Here is a 23899-nt window from a genome sequence, read left to right as displayed (position 1 = left end):
GAACATGGATTGATTTACCGCATATTGCATACGCCAAGATAGGTAATACCTTGCACATACGCTATGCTAATGACTGCGCATTTTCACAGTTGCAAAATGATAGCAACACTCCGTGAATTAAACTGAAGGCTTTCCAAGAAACTCAAATCGAAAGTAATACGGTTAATTTCGTTAAAGTTAAAACTGATGAAATAAATAAAGGTTATGTTTTAATAAGTGGATCGGAAGATGAGTTGGGCTCATTATTGGAAGTAATACAGGGAGAAACAGTGATATAAGTCACTAACTACAGCGATCGAAAACTAATTTTGAAAGAGAATCAATGTATCGGTAGAGCGGAAGTAGCAGAATTAGTTGAACCAAGTTCAGATCAGAAAACTGAAAATTCAAGTCAAAAGGAAATACTGATAATAAATGAAATTAAGAAGTTTAGGAGACCGATTACTTTAGAAGAAATTAAAGTTAATAATAATGCTACGCTAGAAAGAAAACAGGAAGTTTTAGATTTGATAAATGAGTATCGAGATTGTTTTGCATTAAATATGGAGGAATTAGGGTGTACAAACTTAACAAAAATGGATATTAAAGAAATTGAAGTGAGTAAGCCTATTTGCATGAAGTCGTATAAAACCAATGCCGAAGAGCGTGCTTCTATAAAGAAGATAATAAATGAATGGAAGAAATATGGAATTGTTACTGAAACAAGATCTCCGTATGCTAGTCCAGTTTTACTCGTAAAGAAAAAAACAGATGAATTACGATTAGTGATAGATTATAGAAAGTTGAATTCGCAAACTGTTAAAGATAAATTTCTACTCTCTAGTATAGATGATCTTCTTGAATGTCTTAGTGAGTGTAAAGTTTTCACTACACTGGACTTAGCTCATGGATATTTGCAGATTCCTTTAACTGAAGAAGCGAAACTGAAAACAGCTTTCATCACTCCAGATGATACTGGTCAATTTGAACGTATGATCTTTGGGTTAGCTAATGCACCTGCAGAATTTCAGAGACTTATGAATCAAGTTTTAGGTCCATTGCTTAATAAAGACGTTTTGTGCTATTTGGACGACATATTAATTCCGGCTAAATCTTGGGAAGAATTGATGGAAAAACTTAGGAAATTGTTTGATAGATTGAGAGAAGCAATGCTGACATTGAAACCGACAAAATGCGAATTTGGAAAAGATGAAGTTGAGTATTTGGGATTTCTAATAAAATCAAATGGTATGCAACCTGGACCAAGAAAAGTACGAGCCAAATTAAACTTTCCTAAACCAACCAATGAACATGAAGTTAAACAATTTTTAGGTCTTACAAGTTTCTTTAGAAGGTTTGTACCGAAATATGCAGAGAAAGCTGAGTCGCTAACGAGACTGACGAGGAAGGATGAAACATTTCGTTGGAACGAAGATCAGCAAGAAGCATTCAATACTTTAAAGGATGATTTAACTAATGAACCAATACTAGCATTATATAATCCCGAAGCAGAGACTGAAGTGCACACAGATGCGAGCAACAAAGGGCTGGCAGAAATGCTGTTGCAAAAAGGTGAAGATAGAAAGTGGCATTTAGTTTATGTAAAGGGACAACAGAAACAGAAAAGAATTATCATTGAAGCAAATTAGAATTAATGGCTATAGTTTGGACTTTGACACGACTTCGACAATTTTTAATTGGGATCCGATTTACGGTAATTACAGACTGCCAAGCTTTAGTTTATTTAAACGCGAAGAAAACTTCAAATCCTCAGATAGCAAGGTGGAGTAATCTGATCCAGGAATACAATCTTGAAATAAAGCACAGACAAGGTAAAAAAATGAGTCACATAGATGCATTGAGCCAATCGCCAGTTGATCAGCCAGAAGTGTGTGTGTGTATTTAATTATGGCAAAGCACACTAGGGCTATCTGCCTAAGGGGAGGGATGCCTTCGTGGAGGACTTTCTAAGGGAAACTAGCTCGTATACACGTTACACATGGGGAAAACCACGAAAACACCCATGCAGCCAGCCTGTTCGCGGGAATCGAACCTCGGACCGAACTACCAGTGTTCAGCGACTTTACCGCTCGGCCGCTGGTGGGCTGATCAGCCAGAAGAAACTCTATAATTGAAAACAACTTGGAAGTTTGTTTAACGCTAACGATAGATGAACAAATTCTTATGATTCAGCATTCAGATCCAGAATTACGCAAATTAATAGACATTTTAAAGAAAAAGATAAATGATAGAATGAATGCAGAGAAATATGTAACTGAAAATTAAGTCTTGAAGAATAATCGATTGTTTCGTAAAGTGAAAGATCAGGAAAAGGAGAAATTGTTATATGTCATACCTAAGTCGATGAGAAAAGGTATTGTAGTAAAATTTCACGATCTTTTGGGACATTTTTCAGCAGACAGAACTGTTGCCAAAATCAAGGAATCATACTGGTTTAAAGGAATGAAACGATATGTTATGCGTCACATTTCGATGTGTTTCGAATGCCTAGTAAATAAAATGCCTAGTGGTAAGAAACAAGGAGTACTGCATCCAATTAGACCTGGTAGAAGACCTTTTGCAATTATACATATAGATCATTTAGGACCATTCGTAAAAAGTTCAAGAGGAAATACAGAATTATTTGTAATAATTGATAATTTTACAAGATTTACACGCTTATATCCTATGAAAAGTACTGCAACCAAGTATGTGTTAGTCGCATTGAAGAGTTTTGTAGATGATTTTGGGTTATCAGAAAAAATTATCAGCGATAGAGGAACATGTTTCACAGTGAAGGAATTTCGAGAGTACTGTCAAAATAATGGAATCAGTCATAAACTCAATTCAACTCAACATCCAAGTGGTAATGGAATGGTGGAAAGAGCAAATCGAACAATTTTGGCTACGATTAAAACGGGTATGGAAAATCCGAATCAGAGAGACTGGGACAAAACGATTAAGGAATGGGAAAGAAATCTAAACAATATGATATATAAGACTACAAATAAAACTCCTTTCGAAATGCTTCACGGTTATTCACCAAAATTTAACGACGGATTGATGAGGATGACTACAGATGAAGACGCAGATGAATGGGAGAATCCAGTAATCTTACAGAATGAAGCTAGAAAGAGAATTCAAGATATGCAGATGAAAATGAAAGCAAATTATGACAAGAAGAAAAGTAATTCTTTAACATTCGAATGAGGAGAAATAGTAGTTATGAGAAGAGTACCTAAATCAACTGGAGAATCAACCAAAACACAACAAAAGTATCGAGGACCTTTGGTAGTTACAGAAGTTTTACCAAGTGATACCTATAGAGTGACTCAATTAGAAGAGAAGGTGAAAGGACATTTCTTTAGTATGACAGCTCATGTGAGCCAATTAAAGTCATGGCAGTGTCAAGCTGAATCAGAAGAAGACGATGATGATGGTGATGACATTAGTGTTACTGAGGATAAGGATAACAACACGCCGCATTTTACTAAAACTAGGACACGGAAAAAGAATAGAAAACGACAGTGAATCTATATGACAGCTAAAGACTTTCGAACTATAAACATTAATATTACAGATTTAATTTTTTAAATATAAGTTCTTAATGTTCCGAGGTCGTAACTAAGTCAGGATGCCCAAATGTAAACACAACGTATTAATTTTATTTAGAATGTATTTTCCCGATTGGCAACAACAGTTTTTTTTTTCAGAACGATAATATTTTTGAACTGTAAGTTTTTGAGCAGTAATGTTGACGGTAATGTTTCTGAATAAAGCAAGTATTTAACAATTAATGTTTGACGGAATGTGTTTTTTATAAAGGAACTAATTAAATGCTAACAAAAGCTATATTATTTTTAATGAGTATTCAGGTTTTGCTAGTAACTTCATTTGGAAATCATGTTTAAACTAGGTTAGTTGGTTATTTGAACATAGAAAGAAGATGGGAGCTATTTGGTTAAGATGCTTTCATAGAGAACCTTTGTAAAGAGAATCTAAAAAGCTACGAAAACCAACCATGCAGCCTGGGTTAGGCTTCGCAACAAACAATTAGCATTTAACAATCTTCAAATCCTAGGTAACTGGTGAGGCTCCAATTAAATATTTTATTTGTAAATATTTAAAATATTGTTGTATTATCAGACAAGTTAGTAAACTTAGTTAGTAAACTACCAAGGTAGTGCAAATGACTTATTCAATTTCTTTTGCAATAATTGCATTCACTTAATATTCTTGGAATATGAGCTAAAGACGGAATGTTCTCGGAAGATTAAAGAAGTATTTAAATCCAGTGATATTAGGTTTGTCTTACAAGCTCAAAATCAAAACAATTCTGCAATTGCTCGAGTAGTTGACTTGTAAATGGCTGTGAATTAAGCAGATGACTTTTAATATTACGTTATTCAGTTAGCAAATGTATTCCAAATGTTTTGTACTGCATGGCAATGCAGCTTTTCATTATTCAATACCAATCGGAGAACCGCTTGTATTCAAAAAATAAGTATTTGTACTCAATCGTCCTGCATGTTCTTCAAATTTATGTTCTTGTGGTTTTTTTTCTTTCCCAAAAACTAAAGTTGCCTCTCAAAGGAAAGTTTTTTGACAGTGAAGAGACAAAAGGAATATGACATCTACTTTTAGAGGCATGTCAAAAACAGATCTCTACAAGCCTTCTCTTCCATTACATGTTGTGCATTTAAAAAAATTGGACCAGCGTAAATTCTATAATATATTTTTATTACACTCTGATCACTTTATTAACATACAGAGATTATATACTAAACCTTTTACTTCAGCTTCAGTAATTCGAAATTTTTGACGGAATTGTTGTCGGAACTAGGACTTAGAAGATAAGTCAAATTGAATATTTCTATAATCCAATAAAATCAAGGTCGAAGTTTCAATATTTTATTTTCGAAAGGAGAATAAATTTTTTCAGTTTTGGTCCATTATCCTAACTATACTTGCTTTGATTTTTTATTCTTTCCATAAAAGCGAAAATCTTACGCATGGTATACATATAACGCATAGTTTCAAATTAAAATTTAATAATACACAGGGTGGTTATAATTAAAGTTTCACTTTGAAACAGTCATAAAAGGAAAACTACTGGATCAAATGTTATCAAACTTTGTAACAGTGTAAAGGAGGTCATGGGAATTTATTTTCGCAAAAAAAAAAAAAAGGAAGTTTGAAACCTCACCACCAGGGGGGAAATGGCGCAGGGGGGAAATGCAATATTATTAAACGAAATATGGTTTAGAATCTAACTTAAACTTTTGTTACACGGCTTTAATATGTTGTATACCCTTAAGAAACTTTCAAGTAAGCAAATTACCATTTAAAGGTGATAAAAGTCGAGTGCGCCATCCGTGTAAGGGAGAAATTCGTCCGTGAAAACCACGAATTAGTGATTAGAAAATGTGAGATAGCAAATCACTCGCACAAGTGTGAAATCGTTTTCTTACAGATTGCTAATTTGTAATTTTTGAAGCCTGAATGCGGCCCTAAAACATGAAGATACTGATTCAAAACGCTTTTAATCGATTTGGGCCAAAGAAATCCCTCATGTTATCTACCTAGTTCCATTGCATTCTCCTATTGCATTTGATTGCATAGCAGTCATTCCACATCGTTTGGTGAGGAACGACAGCTAGTTTCATAACTGAATACTTTTTCTCTGAATAGCAGTCGGCAGCTGGACCACTGTGATTGCAGATCACTTAAAGTCAATGTTAAAATGTTTCGTGATACATGAACTGCAGTAACGTGGCATTTTAGATATTACGATTTTATGCGGGGCTGGGCCCCACCTAAAATGTGTCGCACAGTTACTTAGGCAACATTTCACGAATGAACGTCTTATAGGCCAACACTTCTTCTCTTCCCACTAGACCTCAACCTCTGTTACTTTTAGCTAAGGGGTTATCTCAAAAGCACTGTTTATGGTGATAATCTAAACAATTTGGCAGAAATGAAAAATGTGATACACCGACATGTCTGTAACATTCCTCCTGATATTCTAAGAGCTGCTGTTGAGAGTGCAGTAACAGGATTTAACTTGCTTTCGGAAAATACTGGACGCTACATTGAACATGCTTTGTAACACATTTTGGAAATGATTAAACACATTTTAAACCGATGTTTTCATGTCTTATTTCATTTAACAATATTGCATACAGTGACATTTTTCCCGGATGGTGAGTTTTTGAACTCTTTTTTTTTTTTTTTTTTTCCTGTGGAAAATAAATTCCCATAACCTCCTTTACATGATTCCTAAGTGTGATAACATTTGGTCTGGTAGTTTTTCTTTTATGACCATGACAAAGTGGAACTTTAATTATAACCACCATGTAAATTAAACTTTAAAAGTTTGACAGTTGGTTCAAGTCCCAGCTTTAAAAATATATATATAAATATAAATTTTTATATTAATTCTCTTAGAAAGAATGTTTGAAGAAGCTAATTTTTCTCTCGCGTTATAGATTGTATAAAAAAACATGATCTTTAAAATGATTTAGATTGTTTCAGTCGATATAAGAATCGGGTCTCTCGGTGGTTACAGAATAAACACTGCTGGACTGTTTTATTTCTTTGTCATTTAGCAAAAAAATCTTCTAATTAAAATAGTTATTTTTTGGACTTCGCTTTATTTATAGTTAAAATGACTAGAAAATGAAAAGCTGTCTTCAGCTGAAACACAATTCATGTAATTGATATTCTAAAAAAATTGACAAGAATTCAAAATTGATGGAAGTCTAGCAATTGAAAAATCTTAATTTTCTTGTGTGAGCATTGAAAATAACTGTAGAAGGAAAGAAGAAAATTAGGGAGAAAAGTAAGCAAAAATTTGCATGGAATTTTGGCTGTCAGACATACAAAGATGTTTCACAAAATTGGACGCTTTTGAAGATACTTTCAGGATACTTCTGGAAAGTTTTGCAGCTTTTTCAAATGAAATTTTTCTTCTTATAATTTTGTTACTGCTAAGGGAATGTGTAAATACGGTCTTTTCTGCTCATGTTCCGTAACTCTAGCATATGTTATAACATAGTATTTGTTTCAGTGCAGCGCTGTCACATTATGCTCTTTTATTTAAAACAGAGGGGGAAAAAATCTAGCTAGATTGCTCATAAAATTTGTCATGTATATGGACAAAATGCTGTTTCTGGTGGCACAGTTAAGGTAATTTGAGAAATTAAAATATAAAAATTTCAGCCTTGAAGGTAATGCTCACTCTGGGTAGACCATCCACTACAAACAAGGACTTACTAAAAGAAGTTATGTCTGAAAATCAATGTTATGTAGTTCAAGAACTATCAGAAAGACTAGCTATTCCAAAAAACGTGCAGTACATGATCATTTGAAAAGGACTGTGTATGTAAACCCCTGTGGTATATACGTACCTCATACATTAACAGAGCTTAAAATGCTTGCTTAAATTTCAAGATGCAATTCTTCGGTAAAACAAAATAAAGAATCTCCTTTTTTTGAAATTGCTCATTACTTGAAATGAGATGTGTATACAATATAACAATATAATACATGGTATACATATAATGCATAGTTTGAAATTAAAATTTAATAATATACAGGGTGAAACAAAATCAAGAAACAAAATCATCAGGTAAGGCAGATGAACTTTAGTAACACTGAGAAATGGGCTGCATTTCCAAAAAAGCAAATCTTTGTGTATGGTGGGACTATTAAAGAATTGCATATTATAAATGTTGCCACCCAAATCACATGATTTAGTTGGAAAAATGCTACTCCCAAAATTGCAGTTTTAAAAGAAATTAAAGCAAAGCACCTAGAACTGACTAATTCTAGAAGTTACTTCAATCAGTGTTTGGCCTTGCATTTTGATGAATGTCAAACAAAGACTTGCCAAATATGGATGGGATATTTTGTGACATCCCCCACATTCACCAGACTTTCCGCTCTTCAGACCATTTTAAAATTCTCTGAACAGTCTGTAGTTCACTTCTGTGGAAACTGACAAACAGTACTTTACTGTTCTTTACAAATAAACCACATGATTTTGAGAAAAAAGGAGTTTTCTAAACACAAAATGGTACCTATGCAATTTAATGGAATTTTCTTATGCTTCATTTGCACTCTGCTGCAAAAAAATATATGCACCAAGAAAAAAACTGACCCACGACTATAAAACACTACATGCAGATATAGTTTAGTGAATTGTGTAAATGATTAAACTAGCAGCATTAATCAGCATCGGGAGCAATGCAACACATGCCTATGCAGCTGATAGAATCTAAAAGAATAGGTGCAGTGAGTGAGGAGCTGTTGTGATAATTTAAATACACGACAATGTAATAACAGATGCCTTTAAGACACACTTGATGGCATTAGGAATAGTTATCAGACTTTGACAGGGGTCAGATCACAGGGCTGAAAGAGGTGGGTTGGTTGAACAGATGAATCAGCTGGCATATTGGTCGCAGTGCTATGGTCCTTGTCTGTGGTTGGAACCAATGGCTCAGCGAAGGCATAGTCAGCCAGTCTAGTGGCACAGAAGGCCCCCGGGCCACCAATGCGTAACCAGAAAAGCTGCTATGTCTGCACCAACAGTTACTCTACCATCAATTCAATGCCATTTGCCAACATGCAGGGATTTGGGGTACCTAGGGATACAATTTGCAGAATACTAAGTGACGTTGGATTCAGATTTCAAATTTCCATTAAGATGCTTGCCATTAACATTCCACCATAAGCAGTGTTGTCTTGCAAGGTGCCGCTTTCACTCAAGATAGACAGTGTTTGAATGGGAAAATGTGACCTTCAGCGATGAATCTTCTCAATAATGATAACACACATAATGTATAAGGAAAGTGAGAGGTTCAATGTACCATTTGTTACCGAGTGGCCATAGCCAGAACATAGAGTGCGACAGTCTGGGAAGCGGCCAACTGGAACAGGCGTTTACCATTAGTCGTGCTGCGAGGTATTTTGAATGCTTGTAAGCACATTGATAATATTTTGCAGCCGATTGTACTGCCTTCTTAATAGTAGCTCGTCCAGGTTCCATTTTCAAGCAGGAACATTCTTGGCCACACACAGCATGACTTTCCTAACACTGTATTTGATGTGTTAATGTCCTCAAATGGCTGCCAGGACATATTGTGCAGGCAAATTCAGCCATGTACAAGTATGTCCCAACTTGCTTGACCAGTTGCTCCATTTATGGCACAATTTACTGCAGAGAAACATTGAATGCTTAACAGAATCCGTGCCCAACAGAATAGTGACTCGTATAGCTAGCTGCCAGGGATGGCTTTACCACCTACTGATTTTTCACATTCTTTCTATTGCTACTTGCAAATAAAATGCTTTTTTTCACCCCAGTTTTTGACCAATTGTTTATCTACTCGAACACTGTACTACTACTGAGTTTTGAAACTGTGGTGCAATTCTTTTGGTGTGCATATATTTTTTGCTTCCAAGAGTGTATTTATCTCCAGAAACCTGCAGAATTTTCTAGATGATACAAAATTAAATTTAGTCTCAAACTGTAAAATAGTCATTTTTTTTTTTATTATTACAAGTATATTAATTTCTTCTGTTTGGGGATAGAGGATTAATAACCACTGATGGCACTAGAGGTAGCAAAACTTATAAGAAATTTTCCTCGTAATTAAGACAGAAAATTTTCCTCCATTATTTTTCTCATAATGACTAGTTCTCAATTTCATAGCTACACGCAAAAATTCTGGAAATGCATCTAGTTTTATGAAACTGAAATCTGTTCTGTCTTCATATGCAATATTTGTATTCACGTGTACTAAAGAAATAAAACAAAAACTCTTCTCTAGAAGAATCAGGAAAAAGCTTCTAAGATTGTTAAACACTTGCAGTAATCATAGTTAGGGATGGTATTATTTTTAATAACAGAAATATTGGTGCATTTCATTATAACTACAAGCACGCATTTTTGGTGCAATCTGGCACATATTATTTTATTTCTTTTCCCATGCATTTGACTTAATGAAATGACTGAGAACTGCAAAAAGAAACGTTTTCTAATTTCATTACAAAATTCTCTGAAAATGCACTGTCCATAAAGAACACTACCCATGTTATTTTTTTAACTGTGAATAAGTTTCTACAATTTTGTTGCATATATCTATTTTAAAGTTAGAGTGAGATACCAAGGAATTGCTATGTCCCTTTCTTATGTAATCATTTCAATCAACTGTTATGGTGTATTTATTTTAGGTAATCTTTAGTTTTTTTAAAAATTTTGCATGCTAGTCTTCTCTGAAGAAACAGTATAGCCATTTTTTCGTCTCTTGGCAAATCACAAGTCACGAAATCCACTGAAATAATGAAAAAGCTATGCACAAAAGAAGACCAACCAAATGTGCAGCATTTTGCATCAAAAAAGCAAGACAAACCAAAAAGGGTACTTTTCTGTTATCAGGACTGGATTCAGAGATGCATATATGTATGTGTGTGTATGTGCATATGCACACACACACACACCAATATATATATATATATATATATATATAATGTTGTATGAACTTAAATCCATTTAGTGCGAATACAAGTTATTATTACTTGCGCAATTGCTGCAAAGTTAGTTAATAATAATTTATTTCCTAAACCGTATTGATTAATTGATTATATTATCTCCTAAGTTTAATTACAGTAGAATTATTTTAAAAGTGTGCATCCATACTGGTAAGTTATATTTTGAAAGATGTTTTCAAAATATAACTTACCAGTATGGATGCACACTTTTAAAATAATTCTACTTTAATTAAACTTAGGAGATAATATAATCAATTAATCAATACGGTTTAGGAAATAAATTATTATATATATATATATATATACATACACACATTTTTGAATCCAGTCCCAGTAACAGGAAAGGTACCCCCAGAATGCCAAATGATATGACTTTAATACAAAATACCAAAGTATTTGGAAAAATGCAGGTATGTTCTGTATTATGAAAATTGTTTTTGACAGCGCAATAAGATGCAATTAAAAAATGTGACTGATTCACATAAAAAATATAACAAAACGTAACTTAAGGTTTTACAATAAAATTTAAATTGTCTGTCAATTATTTTATATTACAGTTTTCGAAAAAATATGGATATTTAACGTATTATCCTGTTGACCCCGAAAGGTGTCCACCATCAATCCATGATTAGGCCAAACTTGCACCAATTTTTTTCCAGTGGAATTCTGAGCTGCACTTTTATTTTCAATTTTTTTCAATAAAACATTCCTCACTTTTTTTACATAATCGATCAAATAGCCACTGCTATGGAAATACTCGATCTACTTTGCAAAAGGCTTTTATCAATTTTTACTGTATTTTGTTAAGTTTTTCGATTTTACTCAAAGCTCTGTGTACGCTTGAAAGCGCTATGAATACAAACTTCCCACAGGCAACTGTTACAATCGATTTACCCTTTTGCCAGACATTAATTCTCTCGACCAGTTGTTAATGAATCAGAAAATACTCACAAATATGATTTAAATTCAAAAACCATTAGGGGTTATAACAGCACATATGCTATAAGTAAGCTGTGACACCACGTCATACATAACTGATGCTAAATAGTGCTGCTTGGCAAAAGTTTCATGGTTGACGGGATAATGAGCAAGTATTAAAGTATGCATTTTAGTCACTAATATTGAACATGATTTTATACTTTGGTAAAAAATCCAAACTTATTGCACAACATTTATCATTAAAAAAATATATTACCAGTATAGCCAATTAAACCTCCCGGAATTTCTTGGCTGCAGCAGCGTCGACAGAATATTTGACCACATACTCGGCAATGGTGACGCCTCCTAAATGTTGTGAACCTATCACCACATTCATAGCATTCTTTACAATTGCTATCTGGCATCCAGTATTGCTTAAAATCACTATCTTTGTAATTCTGCAAACTCTAAAATATACAGAACCATAGCCTATATTAAACAGGGGGGGCAAAACTGTTCTAAAGGATAGAAATAGCATTCTTCAATATAATTTACATATATATCAATGTACATACATATATATTTTTGCAGAAAGATAATAATGGAAATTCAGGAGAGTTATCTCAAACTGATCAGTCCTGAGGCTGCAGCATCATTTTAATAATATTAAATAAAATTATAAAGATATTTTACAAAAGCATTTTTATATTAAAACGAACAAAATATGGAAATGAATTCAAGAACTCGTCCTTGTCAATTTTAAGTAAAAAGACCAAAATAATATCACAGGTTAAATTTAAATATTGATGTTTTGCTAAAAAGTAAACATTTTAATCACATTACACTTCTCAGAAAATTAAGTTTATTTATGTACAGGCAGATTCCCATAAAAGTAATATTTTTCAATGGAATAGTTACAATAAAATGGGCAGCTTTTATTACGTTCATAAATTGCTTTCTGCTCATTCTGTCAGTTGAGGTATGGTTTTTTTTATTTCTTCAGCTCATGACATTGCAAGGCTGAATGCTTTGACAAGTATCATGCTGAATACACAATACCAATTTATATATTATGCATAAGAAAGAAGTCCTAATAATTTAATTCTGTTATGAAAATTATATGGAACACTAGCTTATAAGTAATAATATCACAGTAGAGTTTGGGAAAATTTTATATGGAGTTTTGGCTTATAAAACTTGTGATGAAGACACAACATGGCTTCCTTATATGGCCTAGTGTAATTTATTAAATTATACACATTTTTTACCAAAATTCATTTAAACTTATTTCCTCAAATTTTATTAGAGATATACTTTCATTCTATCAATTCAGTTCTCACTTTGCAGCAAGGCAAAGATACATAAAAACTCCAAACATCCTCATTAAAAATTTCAAAACACAGAAATAAAAACAGTTTAAAAAAACAATTTTTACAATTAAAATTAAGAGTTTCTATGCCAAAACAAGCAATTCAGTCAGTGAGCTGAAAGACAACACTGGGCTAAATGATGCTGAAGTTGGTGCACCAAGTAACTCATTCACTATACTACTAGTATAGCAAAGGATAATCTTTAACTTCGATTCATAATTTCAAAATGTAGTAGGTTTCTTTACACAATTTTAATATCTTCCCGTGATGGTTTAATCTATTATTACTAAATTATCAAGTTTTTGAAATGAACACACATATATAATAGTACAGTTAAATAAAATTAATTTTCTTCTGCGATTGCTGCAAGGAATGAAATCTGAATTTAACATACACAATTACATTTTCTCATTCATATAAAGTTAATTTAAATTTTAAATTATGGAAATTCAATTATAAACAAATTAAAAGAATAATTATTGCTTCGAACTAATTTGCAATACCATTCAAATTCAAAAAGCATACATAAATTAAGTGCAAGCATCTAAATACATGAAAAAATATTTAATAATCCAAAAATTAACCTTATACAGTCAAAAGTCGTTAATTCGGGCACCCATAATTCGGAATGATCTATAATCCGGACATCAAACCTAAAAACTTTCTGCGCATGCGCCGCATTGACTCATGCGCAGAGGCGTTCACGCGTGCGCATTTTATGTATAATGGACGTATAAGCTAAAATTATCTAATTATCTATTTCAGTTAATGTTGATGATTGCGTTGTCCCTTAATTTTCGAATTGCATCCGGCTTATTATTTTTTGCAGACTGTAAGAGCAATTTTATAAAAGTAAGCTTAAACTTTCGATTATATCAAATAGAATTTCCGATATATATTTGTTAATATGTAAAGGATCTAAAGCGAAAGTATGTTTTGAAATCCGAAATCTGTTTATCAATTTCACGCTGCTCGGCGGTGGGCGCGCCGCCGCGTAATGAATTGGAAGTTGATTTGTCAGCACTATCCTTATCTTCAGCGCAGATGTTTTTATTTTATTTGGCTTATAATTCCTTACCAAATGTAGTATTTCATCTCGATATGCTCCGTCTTTGACATGATTTAAAACAAGTTCCTTGTCATTATAATTCGCTTCCGATAGCGAAGAAAAGTGACAGAGGTTATTGAAAACAAAAAAATTTCGATTGACAAATTAGTCGGTGTTCTTGACACAGCAATTATAGGACTTGAACGGCGGAACTTTGTAACTGAACAAGAAATTATGTCTGTTTAATACAATTAAAGAGAAAGTATTATCACATGAAACGAAGCAAAACTTAAACAACTTACATTGAAAGAAAAGTTTAATAAAGTAAACAAATAAATATTAAGCTTTTTCTTTTTGCAAATTTTGATACCCTTTAGATCATAATTGTTCTTTATTTCATAAATTACAGTTTCATATTTATCGCCGAAGTCCCGACGAATCCGGATTAACGACTTTTGACTGTATATAAATGACGAAACACGAATTGAGTAATTGAAGAGTTAGGTTTGGAGGCAACTTCACCTTGAAAAGATGAGTGAACCTTGAAAATCTCCTGCCCGCTCAACAATTATTCACTTTATGCAATTTATTTGCCTTGAAAAAAATCTTTAAAATTTTTGGGATTGATTTTTCAATTATTAAATATTTTTCATGTATCCGTGCTCTTACTGTACATGTGTGTATATATATGGCATAAAAAATTAAATGGAAATACATTCAGCTGATAAACTTAAATTAACAAATTAAAATGAATTCATAAAAGTGCACATACTACATACATATACAGTCAAAAGTCGTTAATTCGGACACCCATAATTCGGAATGATCTATAATCCGGACCTCAAAACTAAAAACTTTCTGCGCATGCGCCGCGTTGACACATGCGCATAGGCGTTTATGCGTGCGCGTAAGACCTTTTACGACTGCGCATATGAGTGTGCGCAAGTGCAGAATACGTTTTGCCGTGCACGTTTTATGTATAATGGACGTATAAGCTAAAATTATCTATTTCAGTTAATGTTGATTGCGTTGTTCCTTAATTTTCGAATTGGATCTGGCTTATTATTTTTTGCAGACTGTAAGAGCAATTTTATAAAAGTAAGCTTAAACTTTCGACTATATCAAATAGAATTTCCGATATATATTTGTTAATATGTAAAGGATCTAAAGCGAAAGTATGTTTTGAAATCCGAAATCTGTTCATCAATTTCACGCTGTCTGGCGGGGGGAACGCCGCGGCGGGCACGTACTGAATTGGAAGTTGATCTGTCAGCACTATCCTTATCTTCAGCGCAGATGTTTTTATTTTATTTGGCTTATAATTCCTTACCAAATGTAGTATTTCATCTCGATATGCTCCGTCTTTGACATGATTTAAAACAAGTTCCTCGTCATTATAATTCGCTTCCGATAGCGAAGAAAGTGACAGAGGTTATTGAAAACGAAAAAATTTCGATTGACAAATTAGTCGGTGTTCCCGACACAGCAATTATAGGACTTGAACAGCGGAACTTTGTAACTGAACAAGAGATTATGTCTGTTTAATAGAATTAAAGAGAAAGTATTATCACGCTATGAAACGTTTTGCTATGAAACGAAGCAAAACTTAAACAACTTACATTGAAAGAAATGTTTAATAAAGTAAACAAATAAATATTAAGCTTTTTCTTTTTGCAAATTTTGATACCCTTTAGATCATAATTGTTCTTTATTTCATAAATTACGGTTTCATATTTTTAATTTTGTAATTTCTGCATGCCATCTTACGAGATTTAAACTGATGATCTATAATCCGGAAAAATCGATTATCCGGAATTGCCGAAGTCCCGACGAGTCCGGATTAACGTCTTTTGACTGTACATGGTTTTATAGCTTTCCACAGCTGAGAAAGTTTGCAGACCACTGAAATGTATAATGTGACACAATCAATTAATTTCATTTTAGTCATATTACAGCATAAGATTTTATATTTTTATATGTTCTATTTGGATACTAGGTAATGTAGGATTACTGAACTATGGCAAAGCTCACTATGACAATTTACTAGTGCGGAAAGATCTATTTATGAACTTTCTAAGGAACACTCATCTTTTAATATCTTTCCTCATGCTTCATTTTTGGCGCGATTGCGTGTTGTATGGCAACTCTTTTGCCGTTGAATATTCCTTTGCTGGAGTGTTTTAATTGCTCGTTGGTTCGTGTCGCGTGTGTTTTGAAACGGCCTACGTTGCAGTGAGAGACGTGGTTGCAAGAGGGTCTGGGGATTATATTTAGTGGCTGTGCATGATAGAAATAAGGAAACGCTGATGCAGTGTGTTAAAGAGTGGATTGAGCCTTGTACAATTATTTTTTTGGATGGCTGGAAATCTTAGAAGAATTTAGGAAAAGAAGGTTTTGAACTTTTTATTTGTGAACCATAGTATGAATTTTCTGGATAGTGTGTCTGGCTGTCATATAAATACGATAGCGATTACGTGGCTGCATGAAATTGGCATTTCTGCTGTTCGTAAAAGCATTCAATCATGGAAAGCACATTTTATTTTATTCTTATATTGTAGAAATTTATGTTGATTGTTTTTTTAGTATAAATATCTGTCTTATTTTTTTTTTTTTTTTAACTGTTCGAAATTTATTTTAGTTATTTTAGTTTATTTTCTTTATTAGTGCTTAGTGCCTAGATTGTGCAATTCGTAGATGTTTTTTTAAAGTTGAAACAGAATGCTGTGTACATGGTATTCTTCGAAATTTATTGTTGTTATGTTAATTTATTAAAGTGAGGTGTGTGTAGTTCATAGATTCTTTCGCTGCCTAGATTGTGCAATTCGTAGATGTTTTTTAAATTTGAAACAGAACACTGTGTATATGGTATTCTTTGAAATTTATTGGGGGCTAATTTGGTAGACGGTTGCACGGATTTTGGCGATTTTTTTTCGCTGAGCGATACGACTTATGGTAAACCCATTGCTAAACAAGTTATTTATGGTAACCGATACTTTGTTGTCATTTTATTTTTAAAATAACGTGTTTTATTATGAATAAATTCTGCATTTTAAATATTTTTTTATTTCTTCTAAATATTAAAAATCAATTTAATTTTGCATTTTTATTTGAAATAAAATTTTTATTGTTTATGATATTTTATGGAATTTTATGTTGTGGATGATGTAATGAATGACGTCACGTTACTTTAAAAGAATCAATTTTAATATCTATAAATTTAATGTTTTAAACATTATTTATGACTGTTAAATATTAAAATACAATTTAATTTTGCATTTTTAAAGATGATTATTTAAATAATTTTAATTCTATTCCTGATGTAATCAGCTCCCTGATTGGTTACAGAGTATTTGTGCATTAACGAGCTGTAATCAGCTCCCTGATTAGCTACTGAATATTTGCGCATTACCATGTTATTTTAAAATTTCATTATTCATCTCTTCGAATTCCTTAGATTACATTTTTCAAATTTTATTCATTTAGATTTTTTAAAACTATATTACATTTTTCAAATTTCTTTCATTCAGATCTAAATTATGATTCCAATTTTGTTTTGTGGTACTTATCATTATACGATAGTTAAATACTAAAAGAAATGCAAGTACATATTTTTCTTTTACTTTATATATTTAAATTTTTATGAAAAAAATTAATACATTGTTTTCAAAAATTGCCGAGATATTTATTCCATATATGTTTTAATGTTAAATAATTATATCCTATAAAACTTATTTTAAAGCACTTGAATTTAAGTAATATTTTAATTCTATTATTATTAGAGAGCAGTAAACGAGGTATATACGATAAGTAGTTAAGCGGGTCATTTTGGTGGTGGCGATAATTTTCAAAATCGCGCCAAGGCTGCACCGTATACAGTCAAAAGTCTTTAATCCGGACTCGTCGGGACTTCGGCGATTTCGGATTATTGGTTTTTCTGGATTAGAGATCATCAGTTTAAATGTTTAAATCTGGTAAGATGGAATGCAGAATTTATAAAATTAAAAATATAAAACAGTAATTTACAAAATACAGAGCAATTATGATCTAAAGGGTATCAAAATTTACACAAAAAAAAGCTTAATATTTATTTGTTTACTTTATTAAACATTTCTTTCAACATGCATATGCCTAAAGCATACATTATGCACAGTCGAAATTAGAAAATTGCAACCAGAAAACTATTTGATGTGTATTCGTGATATTTATAATGACGAGGAATTTGATTTAAATCATATCAAAGACGGAGTACATCGAGATGAAATACCACATTTAGTAAGGAATTATAAGCCAAATAAAATAAAAACATCTGCCCTGAAAATAAGGATAGTGCTGACAGATCAACTTCCAGTTCATTTGCGCCGCGACGTTACCCCCCCCCCCCGGCAGGGCAGCGTGAAATAGATAAAGAGATTTCAGAATGGTTAGAGAAACAAATTACCTCTCTGTCACTTTCTTCATGCCTTTATCCATTTTTTGCAGAAATTCCACTTTTTGTTTCATGGACATTGAAACATGTTTTCGCTTTGTAGATCCTTTGCCAACTCCAGAATTTTAAACTCTTTTTGACACAATCGAAAGTTCAAGCTTACCTTTTATAAAATTGCTCTGACAGTCCACAAAAAATAATAAGCCGAATCTAATTCAAAGATTAAGGAACAATCCAATCTGCAACATTAACTGAAATAGATAATTAGATAATTTTAGCTTAGCTTATACTGTCCGATATACATTAAACCTGCATATGTAAACGCATATGTGCATGCGTAAAGGTAGTATGCGTTTATGCATGCGCAGAAAGTTTGTAGCTTTGAAGTCCGGATTATAGATCATTCCGGATTATGGACACCCGCATTAAAGTTTTTTGACTGTACTGGAATTTTACCCAATTAAAAATTGCCACAATGTTTTTAATAGCGGTGTTTTAATTCTATTTCTTTGCTATATGAAAGTAATAATTTAACCTTACTTTAGTATTTTATACTCATAATAAATGTATTTATTTACATTTGCGAGCCATCTTAAAAAACGATATTTTCAACAAAAAATTAATCCATTATTTTTTTTAAGATTCGAATACTATGCGTAAAATACTTAAAGACAGTATTTTTCAAGAAGGCTGACGATTCTAAAAACCGTGCCAACAATTGCGGCAACATAAATCGCCAAAAATCTGTGCAACCGTCTACCAAAGTAGCACCATTTATTGTTGTTATGGTAATTTATTAAAGCGAGGTGTGCGTAGTTCGTAGATTTTTTCGCTGCCTACATTGTGCAATTCGTAGATGTTTTTTTAAGTTAAAACATATCGCTATGTACATGGATTCTTGTCACATATTTTTGGTTAGAAACTTTACATTTGGCTAATCTTTGAAATATGGTAACAGGCAGTTTGGCGACATTTTGGTAGGCGATAAATGTTACTACTTAGGACTTTGGCAATAATGTGAGAAGTACCCAGTTCCAATTAGGCATTATTTTGTGTGAGAGAAATGAGAGATCATGAGATATGTCATGTGACATTTATGGACGAATCACAGTTCCTTAATTGGAAAAGGGGGGGGATTTGGAAAAATATCTGCAGTACTTTATAGCCTTTTGTATTTAGCTTCATTGTGTGTTGTGTGAAAGAGTGTTGCTTAATTTTTGGATCCCATGGCCCTATCTAAAGTGAATTCGAAATTTTTATTGTATTTATCTGATAATCCAAAGAATTGTTTGAATGGTGTATGAGTGTAGGATTAATTGCGGATAAGTATAAATGTCCAACATGTGGGAATGAAATGAGATTGTGTGAAAGCAAGGATATTACAGATAAGTTTGAATGGCAGTGCAAGAAATCTGGTGAAAATGGACATTTTGTGAAACGAACAATAATAATATATGATTGCTGGAAGTCATATTCCTGTTTGGAGGATGAAGGTTTTCAACATCTTGCTGTTAACCATAAGTATCATTTTAAAGATCCTGAAACAGGCGCACATACGAATACGATTGACGGTACGTGGGATGCTATAAAAAGTGCTATTCCGAAGCGTTATGATAAGGATAATTTTTGCTTTTTATTTAGCAGAGGAAGTGTGGCGGAAAATTTCCCAGAAAAAAATCATTCAATGATTTTATTGAATCCATAAAAAAAAGTTTATTTGCTATGCACTCAAGATTCTGAAGAAGATTAGGTAATTAAGACACAATAACACGCCGAATAAATACTAATTCAGAAGTCAAACAACAAAAATCAGCGTTAATTTACAAAATTTTCACAGGGCTAGTTTCGATGGTTTTACCGAACCATCATCTTCAGCTGCAAAACCGCAAATGAACAAGATAGGAAATAATGTTTAGATAAGATAAGAAAGCCTGGACAAGAATAAGCAAGTGGCGCCATCTGTTGGCGAAACCAGAACTAAAACATAATTTCTCTAAAAGCCGAAGGCAAATTTGGATTGGAATTAGGATCGTTAACTAGAACAGAAAGATTTTTATGAATGTGAAATGCCTCTAGAAAATCCAGTTCTCCAATGGAAGATGTTTTTTGAATAATTTTGGCAGCAGAAAAATTGAAAGTGTGATTTTCGGACCAACAATGTTGAGCAACAGAAGACTTCTGTGTTTCCTTTTTTCTAACATATGCCTCATGTTCTTTGATGCGAAATTTTAAGGCTCTCTTAGTTTGGCCAATGTAAATTTTTGAACTTGAGACTTGCAATTCTCTTCCGTTTCTCGACATTCTGGTCACACGTAACACATCCAACTTCAGTACTACAGTTTACCGTAAACCTTCATCGGTTTGCCTTCCACCACACTTTAAATCATGTCATCCGACTAAACAAAAGTTAGCTTCATTTTATTCCTATGTTTTCCGTGCTCTTCAAGTTTGCTCCTCCAAACTAGCCCTTGATGAAGAACTAAATTATTTAAAAGCAATAGCTATTGACAGGGGCTTTTCACCCAACATTATTAATCAAGCAGTTAAAAAATTCTCATCTCAACACACTAAAAGCCACACTCTTATTTTAGGAGATTATAAAAATTCTGTTGTCATTCCCTTCTTTCCATCAATTAGCTATAAAGTTGCACATATTTTGCAGAAATTTAACTTTCGGGTTGTTTATTCTCCCATCAATAAAATTCCAACTTCTATACTCAAGGACCCCATTCCGGATATGAATTCCTGGGGTATTTATAGGATTCCTTGCCAGTGCGGTTTAATTTACATTGGCCAAACTAAGAGAGCCTTAAAATTTCACGTCAAAGAACATGAGGCATATGTTAGAAAAAAGGAAACACAGAAGTCTTCTGTTGCTCAACATTGTTGGTCCGAAAATCACACTTTCAATTTTTCTGCTGCCAAAATTATTCAAAAAATATCTTCCATTGGAAAATTGGATTTTCCAGAGGCATTTCACATTCATAAAAATCTTTCTGTTCTAGTTAACGATCCTAATTCCAATCCAAATTTGCCTTCGGCTTTTAGAGAAATTATGTTTTTGTTCTGGTTTCGCCAACAGATGGCGCCACTTGCTTATTCTTGTCCAGGCTTTCTTATCTTATCTAAACATTATTTCCTATCTTGTTCATTTGCGGTTTTGCAGCTGAAGATGATGGTTCGGTAAAATCATCGAATCTAGTCCTGTGAAAATTTTGTAAATTAACGCTGATTTTTGTTGTTTGACTTCTGAATTAAGATTAGGTAAGTTAGTATTTTTAATCATTTGAGGATATTATTTTTATGCATTGTTCTAAATGTACGAAATAAATAAATTTATATGGTATTATTGGAAAATTGTTATTAGTAATGAATTAGTTTAACGTAATTAAGATTTTAAGCTAATTTTTATTAATTTAAGGTATGTGTTTATTTATATTTTAAGTAGTATTTTTTAATTTAATTATATTTTGATTAAATGATTGTGATTTTGTGAGTTAATATGTTTGTGGCATTTTGGAATAGGTTTCAGTAGAAGTAAACGTGCATGGAAATAATTTAAATATTTGACACTAAGTATTTCCAACCATTTTTAATGTTTGCGTTATAAATTCGCAGGTGACGTTTATAATAGACTATTTAGAGGGAAAAGTTTTTGGATATTTTATTTATTTTATACGTGCAAATGATCACGTATTCAGATATTTTCATAAATTTTCACATTTCGCGATCAGATAATTTCATAAATGTCCTTTTTACTGATTCACAAAATTTTCCTGCATTTTCGTGCAAATTTTTCTAATTTATGAGAAAAAAGAAGTGTACATGGATAAAGTCAAGAGTGTGCGCAATGCCATTTTTGTGCAATTCTGGGATTTTTTTTAAGTGAAAATAGGTCGATGTGTACATGGTCACCGTGTATGTGCCATTCTTAAAAACGCGGCAAGGAGTTTGTGATTCTGCACTTTCTTCCAATTTTGCAGTTAATATTCGTCATGATTAAGCACTTTTGTTCCATAAAATTTCTAGCATAAGCATAATTCAGCTAGCAGATTGTTGGAAAAAATATTGAGTAAATAAAAAAAAAGAAACCTGTCTTTACTTTGTGAAGACAAAATGGTACCAAAAAAAAAAGTAGGAGGTTGCTGTAGCAGGGTTGGTTGCCAAATTATCTCCAAGTTACCATAATCCAAAGATTAACCTTACGTTTTTGCTATCTAAAATTTTTTGTTTTTGTTTTGGATTTTTAGCTTAAATTGTGTGTTCAAAACATGATTTTTGCATGTGCGAAAACTGTGCTTTTTGAGACATTTTAGTCTTAAAGTTTGAATGTAGACAAAAAATTTAGATACTAATATGGCACAGCGGAGTTTCTCGCCAAAAATGTTTGGAGACTTGAGGGCATATATAAGAGTAGTTCTCAACAGTCTTTAGATGTAACAAAGTATAAGATAAATTTATAGACAAATTTTTACATTCAATAAAATTTAAAGCAATAATACAGAAATTACACATGACTTCAAAACAGAAATAATTTTTTTTGGCTAATCCTTAGAATATGGTAACATTTTGGTAAGGCGATTAAGTTTACTAGCTAGGACTTTAGCAATAATCTGAGAAGTACACAGTTTGAATCACAGATTATTTTGTCTCAGAGAAATGAGATCATGAGACATGTAATGTGACATTTTTCGGAAAATTCCGATCGTGATTTTAGCTAATAAGCACTTAGAAAGAATTTCGCTGCTAAAGTGCAGAATTGTCCACTTATTTGTTTGGAGCTTTTTACAAGAGTAAGAATTGGATTTTTGTCAATTTTCTTTGACTTTTCAAGTGAAAACAGGTCGATGTGTACATAAAGTCAAGAGTCAAGAGTGTGTGCAATGCCATTTTCGTGCAATTCTGGGATGTTTTTTTAAGTGAAAATAGGTCGACGTGTACATGGATACCGTGTATGTGCAATTCTTAAAAATTAATTAATTCTTATTCTGCACTTTGTCCCAATTTCGTACCTAATCTTCGTCATGATTAAGCATTTTTGTTCCATAAAAGTTCTGGTATAAGCGTAATTCGGCCAGCAGATTGTTGGAAAAAATGTTGAGTTAAAAAAAAAAAAACATGCCTTTACTTCGTGAAAACAAAATGGTGTCCAAAACAAAACTAGCAGATTGCTGTAGCAGAGTTGTTCGCCAAACTTTCGCCAAAAAATTGCCAAGTTACCATAATTTAAAGATTCACCTTTTTTTTTTTCCCATAAAAAGCACAGTGCTGTACACATTGTGTATCTGCTAGAAATATTTATGCACATTATTAAAGAGATAAGCAATAGCAACATAATGTTAAATTTGCATATTGGCCTAAATTTAGCAGTTCTTCCCTGTAGAGATAAGTTACTGCATTCCTTCAGTTTCTTCCATTGCTGGCAAATTCTGCAAGCCCATATGTAAAAGTTGAGTTTAAGGCAAAATCATCACGATCCGGTTTAAAAAAATGTTAGAATTTGAAATATAACAAGAACAGCACACAAAAAATGGAGATATTGCTCGAGAGATGCACTGCATGACAAATATGGATAGTTAGTGATAAGTTGCATGTGGCTGC

The 23899-nt window shown here is 32.6% G+C and overlaps 1 protein-coding gene across 4 annotated transcripts in view; it reads right to left on the bottom strand.

The window, feature by feature from the left end:
* The window catches only part of fab1 (1-phosphatidylinositol 3-phosphate 5-kinase fab1), a 150432-nt gene that overhangs the window by 125018 nt on the left and 1515 nt on the right, over nt 1–23899 (bottom strand). For 3 of the 4 annotated variants that reach the window (XM_035371031.2, XM_085818746.1, XM_035371032.2), the window contains one exon: nt 11732–11921. The exons of the other annotated variant lie outside the window; for it this stretch is intronic. In XM_035371031.2, the coding sequence (XP_035226922.2) occupies nt 11732–11921 (190 nt within the window). The remainder of the gene's footprint in view (nt 1–11731; nt 11922–23899) is intronic. 4 annotated transcript variants of the gene reach the window in all.

This window comes from Stegodyphus dumicola, chromosome 6 (genome assembly GCF_044657685.1).
Source record: "Stegodyphus dumicola isolate Sdum_Otavi_A_Nest chromosome 6, ASM4465768v1".
Classification (NCBI taxonomy): domain Eukaryota; kingdom Metazoa; phylum Arthropoda; class Arachnida; order Araneae; family Eresidae; genus Stegodyphus; species Stegodyphus dumicola.
This window is presented reverse-complemented; position numbering and strand designations above follow the sequence as displayed.